The following is a 21000-nucleotide window of genomic DNA, read 5'->3' as shown; positions in this document are numbered from 1 at the left end:
ATTAAGTCGCCAAGCACAAGTCTACGTGCGAACTTAAGAAGAAGTCCATATGGAAGTAGAGATGGTATTCGGCCCAGATTAACGCGTGGACACGGTAGGTTAAACTATTCGGGGAAAGCAGAACGCCAGGGAACCCAACTGCAATCAGGGATACCTTGGAAAGTTTGATGGACCTATAGGAGCCGTAGAACCGGCCGGCGTATCGGCCCCATTCGGCCCCCCGTCTAGTCGCTTGTTTCTCCTGCTGTAAAGACTCAAACCTTAATCGGCCGTTGGTCTCGTCTTACATCCCCTCTCTGACTTATACTTGAATCTTGCTGTAATTATGTTACAAATCCTTTATCCAAATCTGTTATCCTAAAAGTCCGTGTTTTGTTGGCCGCAGCTGCTTCCGTTTTAAGCGGTTTTAGGCTTTTGGTAGACTTTTTCAATACAATGTAGCTTTATTTCAAAATATGAATAATAAATAATATATAACATACGCGTCACTTGAAATATATGTACATTTTTTGGCATGGAGAGAGCTTTCCAGCTTTATCGTACCTAAGAACTTACCTGTTATTGTTTTAAGGCGGCTCCTGGGCAAACGCTCATGCGATTAAAATACATTAGCCATCGTACAGCGTTACGGAATGTGATGGCGCTATATAAAACAATAAATAATAATAATAATTAGCCAATGGGTTACCGGAGACTGCTTACCCAGAAACCGCTTGTGGCTTTACGTCGAATTACGAGTAAAACACCCAAAACACTTTGTATGTGGCCCAAAAACAGGGGCAGCCCTGGGGGGCAAGGAGGTAGGATGTGGATTATCTCGAACTTCAACTCATGGATTTGGATTCTTTTTAGATGTCTCAGGATTCAGACCGGTGTCTTGCTTGCGTCCGGTCCCGCCGGTCGGATTTAGCCAAATGGATAGAACAGAACCCGGTGGTTGTACTGAGGTGGCTGTACGAAGCTGGGGCTTTCCCCCAGGAGAAATATCACAGTCTCCTGAAATGCAGCCCGCAGAGCAACCAGGTGATATCCCTTCTTGAGGTGGTCACTCAGGATGAAGAGATATGCAAAACGTTCGTCCACGTCCTACAGCAGGTGCAGGAATATTACAGCTTGGAGTTACAAAAGTGGCTTAGGAATACGTTCCCATCCTACTTCAAACAGCCTCTCGGTTCAATTGGTAAGTTCTTTTATTGCGAGCGAATAGGAGCAGGCTTTATTTATACTTGTGTCACATTTAGCTCCTCCCCCGACTGCCTCTACTGAAACCAGGAAGCATACTCACGTACACTTCCTGCACATGCTCAGTAGCATAGCCATTGAAACCCAACGGAAGCAGTAGCAGCCTATCAAATGAATGCTAGCAATGCTCTGGAAGCATGATAACGGGGCTGGAGCGGACCTTTAAGGTCATATTATATTTGTGACTGGAGATAAACATTTCATATAATGAAACATCGAAACATACTTTCAGAATATTTCCAGATTTCATAGGCTTCCAAAACATAATAACCGTTTTTTGTTTTAAAATATATCATTACAGAAAAAGAGAAATGTGATAAGAATGGCTCTTGGCGCTGGACCAAAATCAAATCAAAGTTGATGAAAAAAAGTGGATACGATATGGGATGTCAAGGTAAGACGCTCCACTGTTTTCTATCCTTGTAATAAATCCCCCGCCGTTTATTTTGTATGTTTTCTTTGTTGGCGGCCCATTCTCAAGCATTGTATGATACTGTAACTATTGCATGGCATACAATATATTCTATATTTAGCACAAGGACTCACATTTTTTGGCAAAGAGCTTGTGCCTTCTCCACCCGTCGCGGGTTCTACAGCAAGATGTCCTCTCTAGAACTTATAGACGTGATGCAATCCTTGAATATCTCTTATGCGCGTTTAAATGGGGGGTGCCGTTTAACTCCCGTTGGGCTAGAAAAAAGTAAACCCCCCTATTAGTAATTTTAACTAATATTGGAAATATGCATCCTGGCACCAACGAGCTAAAATACACAATTTTTCTCTTCATAGTTCCCCCATAAATACCAAAATTCCATAAAACCTCCCAATTATGTTACCAATACTTGGCGCACAGCTATAGTCCGTGCTAGGCCAACAGCCACTTCTAGACATCGTTATCAGTATCTGAAAGTACCTTGGACTTATCCATGCCCGGGGATTTTTATGAACCCTTTGGTTGCCCCGATTGCAGCTCAAACAGATAACCACTTAGTATCGCAATGTTAGGTCTCAACTAAAATGCCAACCAATAAAACAGATAAAACGCATAACAAGGTGAAAATACATTGATTAAAAATGTTCTAAAGCTATAGAAATATCATAAAAAAAGGTGTTCTTTTTCTATATTGTCCCCCTCCCAATGTACTGATAGGTATTTTTTTTTGCAGGCAAAGTTATAAGTACATCGATCAAAATGTGTCCCCTAAAAGGTAAATTGGTGAAAGGATGTGTAAAGGGGATCTAGAATTCTACAGTTTTGAGGCTGTTCTTGTATCCAAATCTGTGGGAATTATGCCAAAAAAAAATTCATATATATATGGTATGTGATGGACCAGAAACTCTAAAAAAATGTTAAAATGTGGTCTTTTTTGGAGGAGGGTAACAGTTTCTACTGGTTATAGACCAGAAAAAATCAGTGTTAAGTATAATAGGTATGTAGATAGAGGATATGTAAGGACCACGAAGAGAATTCAAGATTTTCTTGGAAAAAAGTTAAATTATTCCTTTTTTTGTTTTTCTTTAGCTTCTTTGCAGAACCACAAGCAATCTCTTCTGAAGCAAACTTCTAAAGTCCAAGGGAACCTGGGAACTTCATACTCCTGCTGCGAGATGCTTGAAATCAGGTACACCGAGCTCTTCATAACTAACGATGAACCATCCGGAACTCCACCACAGCACGAGTACTTTGGGCTGGCCAATCGTCGGGCTCGAATCTTCGAACACAACAAGCATCAGAGAATAAGTCTGACGAAGATCGTTTCGCCACTGGAACCAGATCTGCAGCAACCACGTAAGGTCCTGGTAACGGGTATCGCTGGAATCGGAAAAAGCTTGGCCATGAGGAGGTTGATGCACGAATGGGCGATCGGAATGGCATGTAGAAATGTGTCTTGTGTTATACATTTTGCATTTCGCGAACTCAATTTGATAGAGTATCCAATCAGCTTTCTTGATCTCATCAAACAGTACCACGCACATTTGCAGAATGTGGCTGAGGAGCTATGCAACGACCCAACGGACCTTTTGGTGATACTAGATGGTCTAGATGAATTCAAGCATCAAGTCAACGATGGGAAACACGTCCATAGCATCACGGAACAGGTCTTCATAAAAGACCTTATTCATAGCCTCCTAAAAGGGACTTTATTATCCAGGGCAACTATTGTAGTGACCAGCAGGCCCCATACTTCCACTCCTCTGGAGAACTTTGACCGAAAAGTAGTTATACTTGGGTTTGAAGAAAAGCAGGTGAAAGAGTTCTGCTCTAGGTTTTTCAATGATAAAGTAATATCGGAGGAAGTCTTCCAGTATATCAGACAGAATGATACTCTGTCAGGATTATCCTTTATTCCGCTTTATTGCTTTATCATTTGTACAGCACTCAGTCATTACTTCCCCGGTGGTGAAGCAGACAACTGTAGCGAGCAACCACCTCAAACCATGACTGAAGTCTATCGTTCCTACCTGTGTACCATCATGCATCACCACATGAGGAACATAGAACCCAAGATAGGCAATTCGGAGCAGGAACCCATTGCGTTCTGCAGTCCACCGGTCTTTGCCGAAATGAAAGATGTTTTGTACCAACTAGGGAAAATGGCTTATTATTCATTGTTAAACAATAGGATTCTTTTCTACAGAGAAGACCTCAAAACATATGGGTTTGATCCTTCGCAATTACCGGACTCATTTTTGCACAGGGTATTTGTCCATGTGGACGGTTTGGGGCAGACAGAAATGTTTTCCTTCTTCCACATGACTCTTCAAGAGTACTTTGCAGCTCTGTATTGTGTGATTTCGATGTCCTCTGCGCCTGAGGAGCTGTTGCAGTGCTTGGACCTGTGGTGCTTGGGGACGCGTCCGAGAGAACCGGTGCCAAGTCAACTCCTCTCTTCCACCCTGAAAACCATGACTGCCCATTGGGAGAACTTGCAAATGTTTTCACGATTTTTCGCAGGTCTTCTCTCCTACAGGATAAAAGGGAAATTACAAGGTCTGGTTGAACCCTTGAGTGAGGACATATTAAATCCTGTAGCCGACTGGTTTAAAGGAAAAATCCAATACGCCGTCAATCAAAGCCTCTTAAATCTCTTGCATTGTCTACGGGAATTAGAGCAACGTACAGTGGTGGAAAAAGTGGCACCTGATATCGATGAGGTCAATTTGTTCAAGGTGACCCTAAACCCTTCGGACTGTGCTACCCTATCTTATGTGCTTCAGCACTCCACCACTAGACTGAAAATGCTCAATCTTGGATATGCCAATATCGGCATGCAAGGACTCAGGCGGCTACAGCCTTTACTCCACCGCTGTCAAACACTTCAGTGAGTACCCGTTGAGTGATCCACATAGTGTAGTTAAAAGGACTTATTAATGTGAATCATTGGCACTGGATTGTTGACTTTGTCACAAATTGCTTGTGTTTAGCTCTTCGACCTTGTTTATATACGTAACAAAGGTCACATGTGAATGTAGATGGGCTTCTCAGAATAGTTAAAAAGAAGTGCTCCAGGCACTTGAAACTCTATAAAGAAAACTCCAAAGAAGACTTGCTGTAAGATGAGACCTTCATCTTTTTCTTCTTTCTACTTTAGAGTAACTCGTAACCCAGAAGTCAACTGCAATAGTTTACAAGTTAATCCTTTTCATTGTTTTTCTTTATTCTCCCTCTTTTAGCCTCCGCTATAACTCTCTGGATAAGGAGGCTGCCATCATGGAGGCCAACGTGCTGAAATCTCCTACTTGCCAAGTCAGATGTTTACTGTGAGTTTTTATATCATACAAAGTCAACATATTAGAATGTATTTGTTGATCTCTCCGACATCTGATCGTCCAATGATGCATATTAAGTGCGGTTATTTTTTTTCATAAGCCGAGCGTCTGTCCTTTTTTTCATTGCTGTTAACTTTACAATAAAACGGAACATTAGAGACCACCTCAAAAGCATTAAGTCCCAATAATTTTGGGGTTGTATCCAGTCTTGGTAGGGGATATAGGGGTATGATATGAAATAACCCACTGCTTCCTTGTTTTGATTGTGTTTCTGTAGGATGTGCGGTAACAGCATTGGCTCAGAAGGAGCGCAACATTTATGGGAAGCGTTGAGTTCCAACCAGACACTGGAAGAGCTTTACGTGGACATCACGGGGATAACGGATAGTGGTCTGGACAACTTACTTCCCTGTCTGACAAACAACACAACGTTAAAAGTAATAACGTAAGTAACTCTGCAGTAAGTAAATAGCAGTAACTCCAGAGTCGAAGAGACAGTCTAGAGCACATTCAAGAGAAAAAAGAAGCATTATAGGTAATATGATACACCCAAGGGCATTATATAAAGACGTACATAACGAACAATCAATGGGCAATAGTATAGAAAGGAGCTGAAGCTCAATCACACAAACATGTTTTTAAAAAATATACATCTCCTCATGTTTACACACTTTGGATCATCCTGATGGCCACCCTGAGAGGTCCTTGGCACCTTTGGTGGTCGGCAGACCAAAGTTATCAAACAGTAGCTTTAAGTACACATTATGTTAGCGTTTTAGTGTACTCACTGACCTATCCTGTTTAACCCTAAAGGATTGTGGGTAACAACCTAAGCGAGCAAGGAAAAAAGATGTTGCGGGAATTGCAGAGGCTCCGACCCACTTTGAAGATCCTCAGCACCTTTTTGGGTGACATGGGCCTTTTACAAGCCTACATAGACTGGGTGCAGGACCTCAAAGAAGACCCCCGGCTCATGGATTCGGCCAAAAACGCAGATGCCCTGCGCAATGTCTTCAAAGAACTCAACAAGGAGGAGAGCGGGGAGACAAATCAGGATCTTGAAGAAAGGAAGGAGAAGTTGAAGGATGAGATAAGCAAGCTCCTGGGAGACTCTTTAATGAGTCCTTGACTCACTGCACCATATCATGGCCGTCTCCCTTTTCATAACGCCATAATGAGGTATATTCACAAAGAAGACCCCTGGAGGCAAGATGGAAAGTGTGGAGAAATCGCTATGGCAACTGACGGGATTTAGTCATCCAGATAAGTTGTTGCAGAGACGGCCCATGGACCTTTGAATAATAGCCTCAGTGACCACATGTCTTTTTATAAGAATAATACATTAAATACACTCCCTGGGTAATACTTGTACATACGTATGTGTATCTAAACAAGCAACAACTACTTCTACTGCACTTTGCTTTTGCTGATTCCACAAAATAAAAAAAAAAATGGTATTTCTCGTTAAATCAGACATCCCAAATATCAGGAAATTCTTTCCACTAGACAATGCATCTAGCCCTTTCAACATTATATTTTGAATTAAAAAATAAATTAAAATATGTTATCACATTTTGCTGCTGTGTACCCAGTATCTTGTTTTTTTTCGTGAAAATATTTTAGTGTATTTTTTTTTTGGAGTGTTTGCATAAAATCCAATCAATTCATTTTTTAATAGTTAAATTAATGGCCTACAAATTGATCTAGTCCACAAAGTTTAAATACTATATTATGATTATTATTATAGCACTTTATTACGTTTTTTTTTTTTTTTTAAATTATGTGGCTTTTCACCATTCGATCCTCAAATCTAATAATAAATTATTATAATAATTATTTATGTATTATTTTAATTATTATTCATATTTTTTTCACATTCCCGGAAGGATTTCAAATTTTAATTAGAATTCAAGAAAATTTATCTCTTATTAAATTTAAGTAATAATCTCAGTTTTAAGGTAATTGGAATTTTCATCAATCCTTCGTTATGATAAAAAAAAATACAATCTTTTTATAATTCCACATACTGGGTGTTTTATATTTTATATGGAGGTAATATGGGCCCCACAACACAGTTCTGTAACTGCCCCTTGGGACTAGCTTTACACAGAGAGTTCCTGGCGCGGAATGATACACTCTCTACAGGTAGGGGATATCAGATGGGCCTGGGAGCTTCAACTGGCGGAAGAATATAGTGGCGCGGTACCTGATTGGCGGAAGGATATCAGAGGAAGGCGCGGTACTTAACTGGCGGGAGAGCGCGTGACCAGCGATATGGAGAGCGGCCCGTCTGTAACCGTCGAAGAGAAGTGCGTGGTGTGACATTATACATCATAGAATCTATACATTCACCAAAGAGACGATGCATCCCATAATAACCGGCATTTATAAATGCCATATTGAAACAGCACATTTTATACTGATCTATACATGACGTAGTGATATATATATATATATATATATCATAATGATATGTAAATACGACGCAGTGACCTATAGAGCATGGGATATGTACATTTTAGATCTATACAGCATGGGTTATGTACAGTTTATAGATCTATAGAATATTTACAGGTTATAAATATGCAGTATGGGGGTATTTACATTTTATAGAGCAATACGACATGGAATATTTACAGATTATAAATATATACAGGATGGGGTATTTACATTTTACAGATCTATATGACAGAATATTTACAAATTATAAATATATACAGTATGGGGTGTTTACATCTTACAGATCTATACAACATAGAATATTGACAGATTATAAATCTATACAGCATAGGATATTATAAATATATGCAGCATGGACCCTACTGACTAATACAGCATGGTATCCATAATTCTCATAATGACCTGAATCTCTAGATCTGATACTGATCTATACAGCTTGATATCAATGCTTTCTACAGTATATAGATCGATTGAAATATAGGTAGATAGATACAGATATATATATATATGTAAGTATAGATTAATATATGTACAGCTGTAATATATAACCTAATAATAAGCTTGTGTGTATCACATTCGCATTTAATGTATATATCGCATACTAGTATATGCAGTACTCAGCTTTAGTGCGAAACACCAAGTAAAAATTTCAATTTGGAGGAATCTACAGCACCAATTTAAATTTTATAAGTGAATTGTTCCTCTGTGGCATCAATATAGTTATGATAAATATTCTTTAAATAAATGGATATTTGAGTGAAAATAAATAATTATAATATCGTTTGCGTTAAAGGATTTCCGAGGTGGAAGAGATGTCTTTATCCCAAGATGGAGCTTACAAGGAAAGCGATTGCGCTGAAACTCGTAATGGCAACGCAGCCCCAGATGCCTCCAGACCTCAAGAAAGGAAAGCGCACCACGTTTCTTCAAGATCAACTACTCCAGGGTCATCTCATCAAAGGTCATCTCACTCTTCGGAGAAGTATAGTCAAGCGTCTCCTACTATCGGGTCTCTGGAGCTCCAGCCTGCTGCTATTGGTCGCTCAGGCTCCGCTCTCTCCGGGGTGACTGTCCCGATTCGCTTGGATGCCCTGTCTTACCTGCTTAATAATGCTCTTATAGGAGCCTATAGGATGCCGCCTCAGGTTCCTGTCTACAGCCCTCAGTATATGCCGAGTATGTGTCAACCGTGTCCTTGTACTCAAATGGGTGTTCCACCTTATGGATCATGCATGAACCACGGCTCTGTCCCTTGTTCAAATCAGCCTGGTTACCTTACTTGTGCTAACCAACAGGGCATTCAAACATACCTACCCAACAACACAAGTTACATGCCCTGTATGAGCAATGCCCCTGCAGGCCCTCACAAGAACGCATTTGCAAGCAGCTCACCCCAAAGTGGGGTGGTGTGGAATTCTAGCGGAATGACCTGTGCGCAAGCAGGTGCCCCCAACTTCCAGCCAGATGTTAGCAACTGGCCTAAAAAATCTAATGAAGGATATGCAAAGAGCTTCAATTCTTTGGAAAGTGAACAAAGTAGGGCTTCACCGCAGAGTAGTTTTGGGAGGTTTGGAGATAACCAGAAGGAAGACAGCTGGTCTGGGAGACAACAGAGAGATTTTAACCGACCCCCAGGAAGAGGAAGAGGGAACTCTTCTGGTCGTCCCTGGCAAAATAGCTCCAGAAGTCAAGATAGAGAATGGAAATTTGGAGACAGATCACGAAACACTGATTTTTTTCCTGATAAAAGGGGCTTCAGAAGCCCTGAAAGATCCCCCGCCAGAGGGCAGTATTCTAAACGTGGCCGTTGGTCTGGGGGAAGAGACCAAGGAGGAGACAGTGGAGATACTTGGAAACAGAGAAACCAACAGGACAGTTCCTCAGTATGGTCTGGAGCCACAAGTACGCAAACCAGATTTCAAGCAGGCAGCGATATAAAACTGGACAACCAAGCTGATGGGGAAAAAAACGGGGGAGATGAAGATTGGGAGACTGAATATTTGGAAGATAAAACTGCTAACAGCCCTGCCGGACAACATGCTAGCTCGTCTTTGCATGCTTCACTTGCAAGCGATTGCAAGATGTCTGACGTAAGGGAGTCAACCCAAAATCCCAGTCTATGTGAAACCAATGATCATCAGAAACCTACCCTTGCCGAGGTACCAAATGAGGAAAAAGAAGATAAGGAAGAACCAGGCAAATCCCAAGACGATGCTTTTGATAAGTTCATGCAAGGTTATGTGTCCGATCTGGTTTCTGGTAAAGACCAAAGTATATCGTCCACAGCTGAGCAGGTAGATGTTGAGATATCTGATGTTACCATTCCTCTTGAAGAAAAAGAGTGTGCTTCATCTTCTTGTGTTCCTTCCGCAGCCATTCTTCCTGAAACACAACCAGTGAATCCCTCGCAGCCGGTTAAATCAAATGAAGATGCTGGAGAAAGGGATCTGTACACGTTGGTCTTCTCAGTTGACGTTGAGGAAAACAAGGCAATTGTACTCGAGTTGGTAGATGACACTAGTGGTTAAATTCACCAAAGAATGTTTTGTAACCCTGCAAAGTTTCCTGTCTTTGCACAACATTTCTGTGCGATTGAATGAGTTACTTAATGCTCCTAATATAAAGCTAAACCTGTTGTAACTATTGGGGTTCCCGTGTTAAATTTTTGTTGAGGTCATATTGACACTTCATTCACAAGCTTCATATTCTAAACACGTTCTGCCAAATCGCAGTTTCCTAAGAATTCCGTTACACATTGTTTGCTGTGATCGTATGGGAACCAGTAGCCAATAGTTACCGTGGCATATTTATGTGGCTTGTATAATACGTAATATTAATGCAAGTTAAAATTTAACAAGGAGAACATTAGAAATAACATCTAAGATTCTTCTGAAGCTTTTGTCCTAATGTTTTTTTTTTTCATTCATTCGCATTTCTTTGGAACGTTTAAATTGGTTGAAGTTTGGGAAAAGTTAAAGCAGAGGAAAACTCTGAGAAAAAATTGTTGAATTGTGTTTAAAAATAATATCTTAAAGTGCATCGGCTATTAAAAATTTCAGTGATGTCACTAACACATCATCCTGGCATAATTCGCTAGCACATATACCCTCAAAATAATATGATACTGTACGTGCCGCAGCGTGTAAATGTTTGATTTAAAAGCATTTTTTAACCATTACTGATGTATGTGTCCACAGCATAGGGACTGTATTATCCCAAAATAATTTGCTATTTAGTGAAAAAAGGGGAATTTCTTTATTTTTTTTGACGTGGAGCACACAGAAATGCCGTAAAAATTCCTATTAGGAATGGTTTAAATGTTTATTCACCTTTGAGGTGTATTTGTTTTTTTTTTAAGAATATGCCCTGTTGCTATGGTACCTGTTAAAATAAATGTTTAATAAACACGTTTGACGTGCCGTCTGTTTTTAGTGGCCTCATAGGGGGCGTTTTTCTCTTCTGTAGGTTATATATGGACTAAGACATACATATATGGTTGAATGTGGGGCAAGATAAGAAGATAAGTGGAACGGCTTCCCCTGTTTCAGGCCGTTCCTAGGGACCTCCTCTATATCATGTGCAAACCATGGTTTAAAAAAAGGTTTAGTATAAAAATGGTTAACGCGGGACGTTATTGTTCAAAAAGGCCTTGTTCTCTAGAAAAAAAAAAAACTGTCGCCCTCATCAGATCCATTCACAGGCAGAGAGTGCCAGCTAAGCACATAGCTTTATGACAAACCCAACCAGCTCGGAGCTTCTGCTGGTGGTTGGAGAGTGAAAGGGAGATCTATCAACTGGGGGGGGGGGTATGCTGAGCGAAAAAAAAGGATTTTACCTGCGTCAACAGAAACCATCCAAATCGAGGAGCAGGGGGTATGAGCATCGAATGGGGGTTTTGGAAAGCAGCCTAGTGTGGGTCTTTTTCGGAATTGCGCGGTGTAGAAGACACATCTGGCAGCTCACCTCTAGCTTGGACACCTAACAACAGGTAACTGACTTCATAAACTAGATAGGACAGGTTTGACTATACATGGTAACCTTTGGTAAAAAAATTCCAGAAAATAAACAGATAATTTAAAAAAAAAAAATGTCCAAAATGATATTTGATTCAATTAGAACCAACAGGGAATGAAAATTCTGTTTCGCAAATTATTACTCAAATGATTTCATTCTAGAAGTATTTTTTATTACGTACAAATATATTGGGAAGCTTCCATAGCTTAAAATTCAAATATACCTAAAAGTAAAAATTGTGATGTTCTATGGTCTTTTTTTTATTTTGCATTATTTTTTTTTATATTAAAAAAAAAAGATATATATTTGGAAACAACTTTTACAGACAATTTAAGATTAAATACATTTTAAGATTAATAGCATGTAGGCCTGCTTTGAATGTTTTGGGCTATAGTTTTAGATCTATAAATAGAAATGCTAAAAATATTTGCCGCCTTTTGTCATAATTAAAAAAAACAATATTTTTTGGTTCAAAAAAGAAAAAAAAAGTCAAATTTTCAGCATGTATAATAATAAAAGGATTTCGTAAAATAAAATCCTACATTTAAATCATGTAAAATATTTTGCTTATTGATGTATTAAACAGGGAGTATTTTTGTAATTCATTGTTTGCAAAATTACGTATTCAATTTGTACTAATTGACTTGAACCCCAGTGTCCATTAAAATAGTTTTTGGAGACCATATGCGGTGGGTCACCCTCTACCCATGTCTTAAAAATTAAATATATGCTTGGAGTGACTATAGATGAAGCTGAAACACTCCAGTTTATTGAGCCTTAGGGCTTAGCTGGTCCTCAAATAAAGGTGGACTCGTTAACAGTTTAAATTAATTTAGTTGACTACTAAATTTAAGAGTTTTTGGCCAGTTTTTGGTGTATGTGGGCTTAATCTGTCATGCATCGCTCAGGTCTTTTCTCCTCTCGTCTCCAGGCACCATACTTGATCCTCACTTACTGTCGAGATGTACAGTTTCATGGGAGGAGGCCTCTTCTGTGCCTGCGTGGGCAACATATTGTTGGTCGTGTCAACCGCAACCGACTACTGGATGCAGTATCGATTGTCGGGGGCCTTTGCTCACCAGGGCCTTTGGAGATACTGCGTGACCGGAAAATGCTACATGCAGACCGAAAGCATTGGTACATGAACCTTCTCAACCAACCCATCTTGGTGTACCGGCCAGTATCTTACCCAACTAGCCAGGTGCTTGTGGACCTCAGAATGTCCATACCGTTCTTACAAGAAAAGGTTGATGCTGAAATCGGCCAAGAAACATTTTCTTTTTTTTTATTTAAAATAATGTACATTAAGTAATTGACGATGAGGTCTACTCAAAAATACTTTAGTGGTAGCTTCTAAATTTGTAGGCCTGGGGGCAGATGAGGGGAAACTTGGTCTCAGTCTCATGCCACTTAAGATATCACAAGTTAACTTTTTTATATAGAGACCGGTTAGGCTATTCTCCATGTCATGGTTCCTTCATGACCTTAGTTACAGAGTTAGGTGTCTTTACCTATAGTATTTTAAAATATCTTGCAGCTTACTGGAACGCCACGCGGGCCTTCATGATCCTGTCCACCTTATCCTGCTTTGCTGGCATCATCGCTGGAATCCTCTCTTTTGCCCACTTTTCCACTTTCCAACGATTTAACAGATCCTTCGCAGCTGGGATAATGTTCTTTATTTCAAGTATGTATCCTAAACAGTAACACAACTCATATAGCAACGCACAACAGCTTCTCAACCTGTCAACGCTTCCCAAAGTCCGTCTTCAACAGTACCAGGTGTCACCCCTCTGCAGCGCTTTTTTTTTTTTAAGGCTATTTACTGAAAAATGACGTTTCTTTCCAGTAAAAAAAGTTATGCATAAAAATGTCCGCCATTTTGGAATACTTGAGGTTTGGTTTCAAAGGTTACCATTGACCACCGACTGTGTCTTACTTTTCCAAGTATCTGTAATGTTGGGTTCCAGAAATTGCAACAGATCACCGCACTAATAGAAGACAAAATATCACCGTAGCATGCATTAGTACAAGACCCTTCTAACTCATGAGATAACCTGTCCCTTCCGATGGTGGCTCATCTGTTGAAGTCGTTACTTTTTCTACAGGATGCCCCCAATCTACCGTTTCCCTCCCTGTCTTATTTATCTTTTTCCATCCCCAGCCCTGTTTATTCTGCTAGCCATGGCTATCTACACTGGAGTAACGGTTAATTTCCTGGGAAAGCGCTTTGGCGACTGGCGATTCTCCTGGTCCTACATCTTGGGTTGGGTGGCTTTGCTTATGACCTTCTTTGCAGGTAATTATATATGCACATTTCTTTGGAACGCTCAAAAATTCCCTTTAATGTGGTGGGGGGGGTAATTTATAAGCCCCAGTTCCTCTTCCAAGTTAATAATATGGATACAAGCAAATACATATTTGGACATTTACTAAATCTAGACCAGAAGAGACGGCGTCTTTAGTTAAAGACGATACCACTTATTGGACCAACATAGAAAATATAATTGAAGCCATATGAATGGAGGAACCATTGAGGTTCCCAAAGCTTATGGAACGTTACATCTTTTTCTGTGTCAGCCCAATAAAAGATATCACAAGCTACAGACCCCGAAGCTCGGTCCCTGCTGAATTTAGCCTCAGATCTATGGTGAGCTTCATCTGAAGCCAGTGAGAAATTGACACCACCGGGCACGCTGCCTGGCTGAAGTTTCTAGAGCTTCGAACAAACAGCGATGGAGGGAATATGTCCAAATCTAGCTAAAAATCTGTCTTTGCCGAGCAAAGTAACGTAAAGGATTTAGCTCTGTAATCCATTCTTTTGGCTTTAACCCCTTAATGACAAACGCCGTACATGTACGGGCTCAAAATGCATTGTTTTCAATGGGTTTAGGGACCGCCCATTGTCCTTAAGGGGTTAAACCAGCAGAGATCTTGCGAACCAGAGACATTATGTTCTAAGCACAGAACACGGACGTTAAATGCTGGTTGACATAATGGTTGCTTTTCTTAACCCCTTAAGGACAATGGGCGGTCCCTAAACCCATTGAAAACAATGCATTTTGAGCCCGTACATGTACGGCCTTTGTCATTAAGGGGTTTTTAAACCATATATGTTGCATAAAAATATTTTAAACCCGTGATGTGCTGGATAACTCAGCGGTTTTAATTTCTTCCTCTGCCCTCGGAAGTATTCAGATCAATTCTGAAATTAAATATAAATATCATTTATATAATATAAATATGAATTAAAATACACAGCCGGGCTCATTTAATTTTTTTATATATTTTTTTTGACGAGGATAAATTGTTGAAAATATTTGTATTTTATTTCTTTACCCCTTTCCCCTCCCTGTGGTTTTTCTGATCATACCCCCCGTTCCCGTGTCCGCAGGGATTTTTTACATGTGCGCTTACAGAATGCACGAGTGCCGGCGAGTGTCTGGACCGCGTTAATTCACCAAGATCATGGACAAAGACAAAAAAAAAACACCAAAAAATGTCTCAATCAAGAAAAAAAGAACAGGAAAGTGGCAGCTCGTATCGACCCTTCATTATACTTTTTAGTTTGGCCCTTCGGCAGTAAGGTGACCCTTAATCATGAACATTGGATGAAAAGTTTGAACAACCAAGCAACTGATTGAAATCGATTCCTATAAACCGCTTCACTTTTATTAACAAGGAGCTATCGCTCTGATCCAACACGGCTTCAGTTGTTCCTTGATATAACCCGAGCATGATGTAGCGTTAACGGGCAAGTGTAAATGAATAATTAATAACGAATGCTACTGAATGATGAAATAACACATTCTTGTTTGGAGTCTTGGTGCTGTGTGCTACTTAAAGCTTCTTTTGCTTTAATTTGGGCTCTCAATTATGATTAATTTTTTAAAATCAGACACAATATTAACATTTTAATGGTTAAACTCGGCTTGGATTTGGCAACATTACATAATTTCACTCGGAAACACAGATTACCAGTCCCCATTGTAAATGATCTATTAAAAATAAGACACCGTGATAGGTCAACACCACGGGGAGGGGGGGTATAAAGACTATAGAAGGAAAAACAGATCACAGTTTATTTATATCATTTTAAGGGGGTGTTGTGTTTGTTTACCCCACGCAGTCACAGCTATGGAATCTTAAGACACTCGGTAATATTCTTGTGGCCTGTTTTTCCTTTTGGGTAATATAATTGCTTTTTTTCTTACAAGGTGTTAATCGGGAACGGCGGAAGACGTTATTTAGAAATTAGTCTCTGAAACTGGCCATTAAGACTGCTTTCCAAATAGCCGAGACAGGCAGACGGCAATGTATGGGTTAATGTTCTGGGCTCTGGTTACATTTAACAGCCTATAACCGATCCACTTCTACGTGGTCTTCATACAACGTTAGAAACAGCTTCATGTTCATGTAAAACCCATATGGAGGCATTTCATCTCACCGTGTTTTTTTCCCCATGGAAGACTCGAGATAACCCTGCTTAATATGCTTGATCTGAGCAGTAAGATCTGGGTCAGAAGATTCATAACGGATGGATGGGTCTGCACTCCATGAGCCGGACACAAATTACGCATCAATAATTAAAAACCTTACAATTTTAAAAAATATGGCAAACAATAAAATGTCTTGATTATTATTGCAGAACAATATTGGTTGTGTAGTCCTTTGCAGTCCAAGATGTTTAGAAATGTTGGGTCTTATAGGAGAAAAGGCGTTTGATCTCCAGGCTGTGAACTTAAGGCATAACAGAGTAGGGTGGAGGGCTTTCCCCGGTGGCATCTTTTATAGTTGGTGGTTCTTCTATTTCTGGTTCAACTGTGGCGTGCCAATAGCTCACAATACCTAAGGAAAGAACAGGAGGGATAGTTAGGAAAGAGCATCAAACCTGGGCTTCTCGAAGAGTGTTGAGGGACATCATCAGTTGGAAGCTGAGCCATGGTGGTGGTGGATCACAGACGTTATTCTATAGGTGACAGCCGTACAACAAGTCATCTGCTGAGCTTATTCCATTATCATGGGCAGACTGGTTAGATCTGAATTGTATCTTCCGTGCTTCCTACTTTAAACATGGTCAGACCTATCCCTTGGCTGACATGCATGGATGTACGGTCCAATAAGACCTCAGAGACTTAGGTTTAAGAAAAAGGATTTCTGGGTTCTTGTGACTACATCTTGCTGTATAAATGACTTAAGATTAAAAAAAATACATACCGGCGGCGAGTGCCATGGCAACGGCGATCCATCCCATGAAATACGCATAAGCCAAGCTTTCATAAAACGGGGAGAGAATGAAAAAAATGCTCGCGTTGATCATCCCGGTAGCCTCGAAAAATGCTGCAGAGAGGAAATACGAAAAAAATTACGTTTTAGGACACCAACCTCTTCTCTAGACCTATACACCTCATTGCTAAGTCACAGCCACTTTACCCTTTCCTCCTCACACCGTAGCTATTAAATTATCACCCTTGGATGGAGAAGACTACACGTTCCATAGTATTACCGGGTGTTTCACTTCAGTAAAGCTTGAGCAAAAAGTTAAACTCGGCCTCGTACTCACCCATGACCAGCATTACTTGGCCGAGACTCTTCTTGAAGTTGGTAATAGTAGAAAAGTCATAGATGAAGTGCAGCACGGCAACCACATTTACCAAGAAGGAGATGATGAAGCAAACAATGAAAACGGCCTTGATGTAGTCTAATCAGAAAAGCAAAGTGAGGATTAAAGGATGATCTATAGACAATAGCATACCTCCCATTTGCCCTTGCTAAATTTAACCAGTCCCTCTTAAAGAACCAAATGTTTCTGATCTGTTTCATGTTATTTAAATTGACCAAATTTCAATAAAAAATATATTTCTAAGTGACCCCAAACTTTTGACATCTAGTTATATATATTATAATAGCATATAAATTGCTGAAAAAATGTCTGCAATAGTTGGACGAGATCATTATATGGACCGGGATGAGTCCTAAAGGGTCAAGTGATAGAAGAATGGAACGAGCTCCTGTTCTCTGGTGAAGATTGGTTCTGAATTATTGACTAGGGTTACCACTCACATCCATTTGGCTCTGCTAAACATATCGCAGCACCACAAAATCTCCATATGCCAAGATAAAGGATCCCATTTCTTTTATTTCCGAAGATCCACTGGTCGGACACCAAGGCGATGAGAAGAAACAGGTTGCTGAGGCTCACCAGGGAGGTCAACACCACTCTTAGTCTGAAGGACACTTCTTTACTGTATAGAACCAAAAAGCCCCAAAAGCGTGTTATTCCAAAAAGGTTGGCAAGATTCCCTTCTGGAATTTTATCACATCATACTGTTAATGTATGCTAAACATAGTATGGAAGAAGTTAGTGACATGATACATAATCCTAAGCGTCTGATACATCTTCTCTAGGCGTCCTATTGGAAGATACTCAAGATTAAGTAAAAAACGAGTTACGATACCTTGGTCGATTCATGTTTAGAGTTCCTTCTGAGCGCTGAGCTTTACACTGATGTGTGTGCTGGTTGTGTAAAAGCTTTTATCCCAACCACAAATATTTTTTACGTGCGTGTGTGCAACAGTCTTACGACAATGGGAAGTTGTTTCTTGTAAGTCATTATTGCGACTTGAGAGAGGATTTGAGAAAGAAGGATTATGGGAAGCCACGTTCCCGTTTTACTTTGGCCGTAATATGCTTTCAGGAGTCAAACGCTAACAGTGGACAGTGGCTCCCAATCTGGACATTGTCCCCTGGGTCAGCTTACCCTGTCGCAACACCTTCATGCGTCTTATGCGTCAGTGTGACAGTGTTACCATAACGGTGTGCAGGGTTCCAAATCCCATGAGGACGATTCTGTACACTCGGAACCCTCTACTGGGGAGATGCGTGACTGTTACTAGCCTATGGAGAATGAGGGGTCCGGGGTATTATGTCGTAAACCCTATGGCCAGTCTGTGCCAACATACGCGCCAGCAAGAAAGAGGATATCTCCATCGGGATACCTGACCCGATGGAGATACGAGTCCTCTTCTTGGTAGCCCACTAGATATATAGACACTGGTGCCGAATGAGGATGTGGTATGGATCCTATAAGGAGATTTCCTGATGTATTTGGTCAATCAAACCACACACCGTTTACTCAAAGTCACTTACAACAAGTCTCTCCTCTTGTAAAACCCTACCATGCTGGTAGCACAGCCGGGGGGGCTCTGGTTCTTCACCTGGTCTTGCGTCCCTCTTGCTCTGCATTATACATTCAACCGTCACTCAGTAACAAAAAAAAAAAGCCTCTTTTCTACCAATAGGAAATTGCGTAAGACAATGCAGTAAATCTCTCAAAAAAAGAGGTATAAACAGTAGTCGTACGAAAGCCCTGACCTTTCAGTGTCTTCTTTACATCATTGTTACAAAAATTTCACCATCAAACCTGCAATCTGTTTCAAAATGTTTTTTTTTTTTAATTATTTTTACTAAATCCGGTAAATTTGAGCTTTAAACAGCGATCACCTCTAAAGATGAACAAATACAGCTAGTGAATAAATATATTTTATTGGAGTAAAATCGGGAGATTTCATTCCACACACAGTAAATACTACAAAGGTCATACTATGAAGACACGTCACGGGTAAATATAAAAATGTATGCTGAACGACGGGGGACGTTGTATTACAACGTTTATGCTGAGTAGACAATACTTTTGAGGGACATCAAAACATCTACATCAACCCCGATAAAATAATTACACGACACATTCCATTTGCCTCCAAAATCATATCTTTTATTTCCAGTTGGTAACAATCGTAAAGGTGATGACAGATAGACATGAGGCTGAACACACTCACTCCGGTAACTTCGCAAATTAACAATACAAAAATGACATTGCAATGACCTTAAAAAAACAAACATAACATATAACATACAAGGATTCCATTGATATCGAATATTCTGTCTATGTATGGTGTCGAGTTTCTCTGGACAGGGTTCCATTCAGTAGTAAATTGTCTAAACATCAAGTTCTCCGTCAGAAAGAAGTTTTAGCCACTTTTCCCATATTACGTACTTTGTGCTACTCCATGTTGTTTGAGACAAAATCCCCTTTTCCATCTGACATTGGTAAATTAATTGGGATTTTATCTTTGCCCATATTATTACCTCGGAGGATCTCCAACTTCTGGCTATTACTATTTTTATTGCAGTCAATAAATGCAGTAGGAATTGGGTGTCTTTAGTTACGAGATTGGGTAAATTTAAGTGGAGTAATGCTCTTTCTGGGGTCAACTTCCAATGCGGGCCAAATTTATTGACTAATCTGTTTGAGACTTTTAACCATAATCTTTTTATTGGCAAACAATTCCACCAAATATGCATCATGTCTCCTTTTTCCGCTCCGCATCTCCAACAGTTTGGCAAATTGTTAGGAAACATTTTTGTTAATAGTGTGGGGACCAAATACCATCTATTCATAAGCTTATATTGAAGCTCATTTAAGTTTAGGCAGTGTATGTACTTATAAGTTAAGTTTAAAGCTCTATTCCAGTCTTCATCATTTACTTTAATATTTAAATCTTTCTCCCACTTGGCTAGTGCAAAAGAAATATATTCGTTTTTACAAGCCCTAATCAGTTTTAGCGCTTTTGCTAATAATTTTCTATGGTCGGAGCTTTCCACCAGTTGTTTAAAAAGAATTTGAGCTGCCGGACCCTGATTCCAGTTTAGGGCTTTTGTCAGAAAACTCTTAACTCTTAAATATCTAAAGCATTCACCAGTGGGTAAATTAAATTCCGCTTGGAGTTCATTAAAGGACTTTAAAGTATCTCCATCTATCAAGTCCTCAATTAGGATAATACCACTCTGTATCCAATTAGATAGATTTAGATTTTCATTCATGTTTTCTATAATAAGGACTGGAAGGCTATTTATCAACTTATCTTCAAGTCGAAGTTTGTTTTTCACACAATGCCAATTTCTTAATAAATGTCTCAAAACCACGCTAGTCCCCATATCGGCCACTTCTATAGATTGCTTGGAGGAGGTCCAGAACAAAGTCCGCAAGTCTCTACATTGAGATCTTCTTGGTAATTCCCCTCTATACCATGTCTCTTGTGCGGCATTAATGTTTTGTGTCCGTATGGCTTGGGCAAGTAAAGCAGCCTGTGCGTATTCCTGAATGAGAGGGACTCCTAAGCCCCCATGCTTTCTATCCTTAACTATAAGCTGTAGTTTTAACCTAGGTTTTTTTGCTCCCCATATAAATCTGTTTATTGGTCTTTGGATTAATTCGATCCAACTATTTGGAATCATATAGGGAATCATCCTACAAATGTATATGTACTTGGGGAGAATATATGCTTTTACTGCATTTATTTTCCCCCACCAGGAGATAAACAATCCTTGCCACTTTTTAAAGGAAAGATTCATATCCTTTATCAGGGGAAGAAGATTAATTCCCATCCACGTATTTGGTGTTGTATTAATTATTATTCCCAAATACGTAAGGGCATCCTTGGCCCAAACAA

General features: G+C 39.9%; 3 protein-coding genes across 3 annotated transcripts; 2 read left to right on the top strand and 1 right to left on the bottom strand.

The window, feature by feature from the left end:
- On the top strand, positions 1-6585 carry LOC128470466 (NLR family CARD domain-containing protein 3-like). The gene is made up of 8 exons (XM_053452359.1): positions 1-94; positions 853-1180; positions 1544-1636; positions 2409-2450; positions 2765-4565; positions 4918-5004; positions 5291-5458; positions 5827-6585. Exons 2-8 carry the CDS (start codon positions 853-855, stop codon positions 6140-6142), a joined length of 2835 nt encoding a protein of 944 aa, XP_053308334.1. The 5' UTR covers positions 1-94; the 3' UTR covers positions 6143-6585.
- Positions 6586-11342: 4757 nt separating this feature from the next.
- Positions 11343-15165, top strand: LIM2 (lens intrinsic membrane protein 2). Its single transcript, XM_053451778.1, has 5 exons — positions 11343-11461; positions 12419-12624; positions 13025-13174; positions 13652-13786; positions 14882-15165. Exons 2-5 carry the CDS (start codon positions 12450-12452, stop codon positions 14941-14943), a joined length of 522 nt encoding a protein of 173 aa, XP_053307753.1. The 5' UTR covers positions 11343-11461; positions 12419-12449; the 3' UTR covers positions 14944-15165.
- A 928-nt stretch (positions 15166-16093) lies between these two features.
- LOC128469965 (lens fiber membrane intrinsic protein-like) lies at positions 16094-17979 on the bottom strand. Its single transcript, XM_053451777.1, has 5 exons — positions 17946-17979; positions 17551-17732; positions 17051-17188; positions 16705-16827; positions 16094-16335 (listed from the first exon to the last, which is right to left on the bottom strand). The coding sequence occupies exons 1-5, from the start codon at positions 17957-17959 to the stop codon at positions 16229-16231; spliced, it is 564 nt and encodes a 187-aa protein (XP_053307752.1). The 5' UTR covers positions 17960-17979; the 3' UTR covers positions 16094-16228.
- Between the last annotated feature and the right edge of the window lie 3021 nt (positions 17980-21000).

Source organism: Spea bombifrons, chromosome 12 (assembly GCF_027358695.1).
Source record: "Spea bombifrons isolate aSpeBom1 chromosome 12, aSpeBom1.2.pri, whole genome shotgun sequence".
Taxonomy (NCBI): Eukaryota; Metazoa; Chordata; class Amphibia; order Anura; family Pelobatidae; genus Spea; species Spea bombifrons.
Note: the sequence above shows the minus strand (reverse complement) of the source record. Positions and strands in the feature narration are given on the sequence as shown.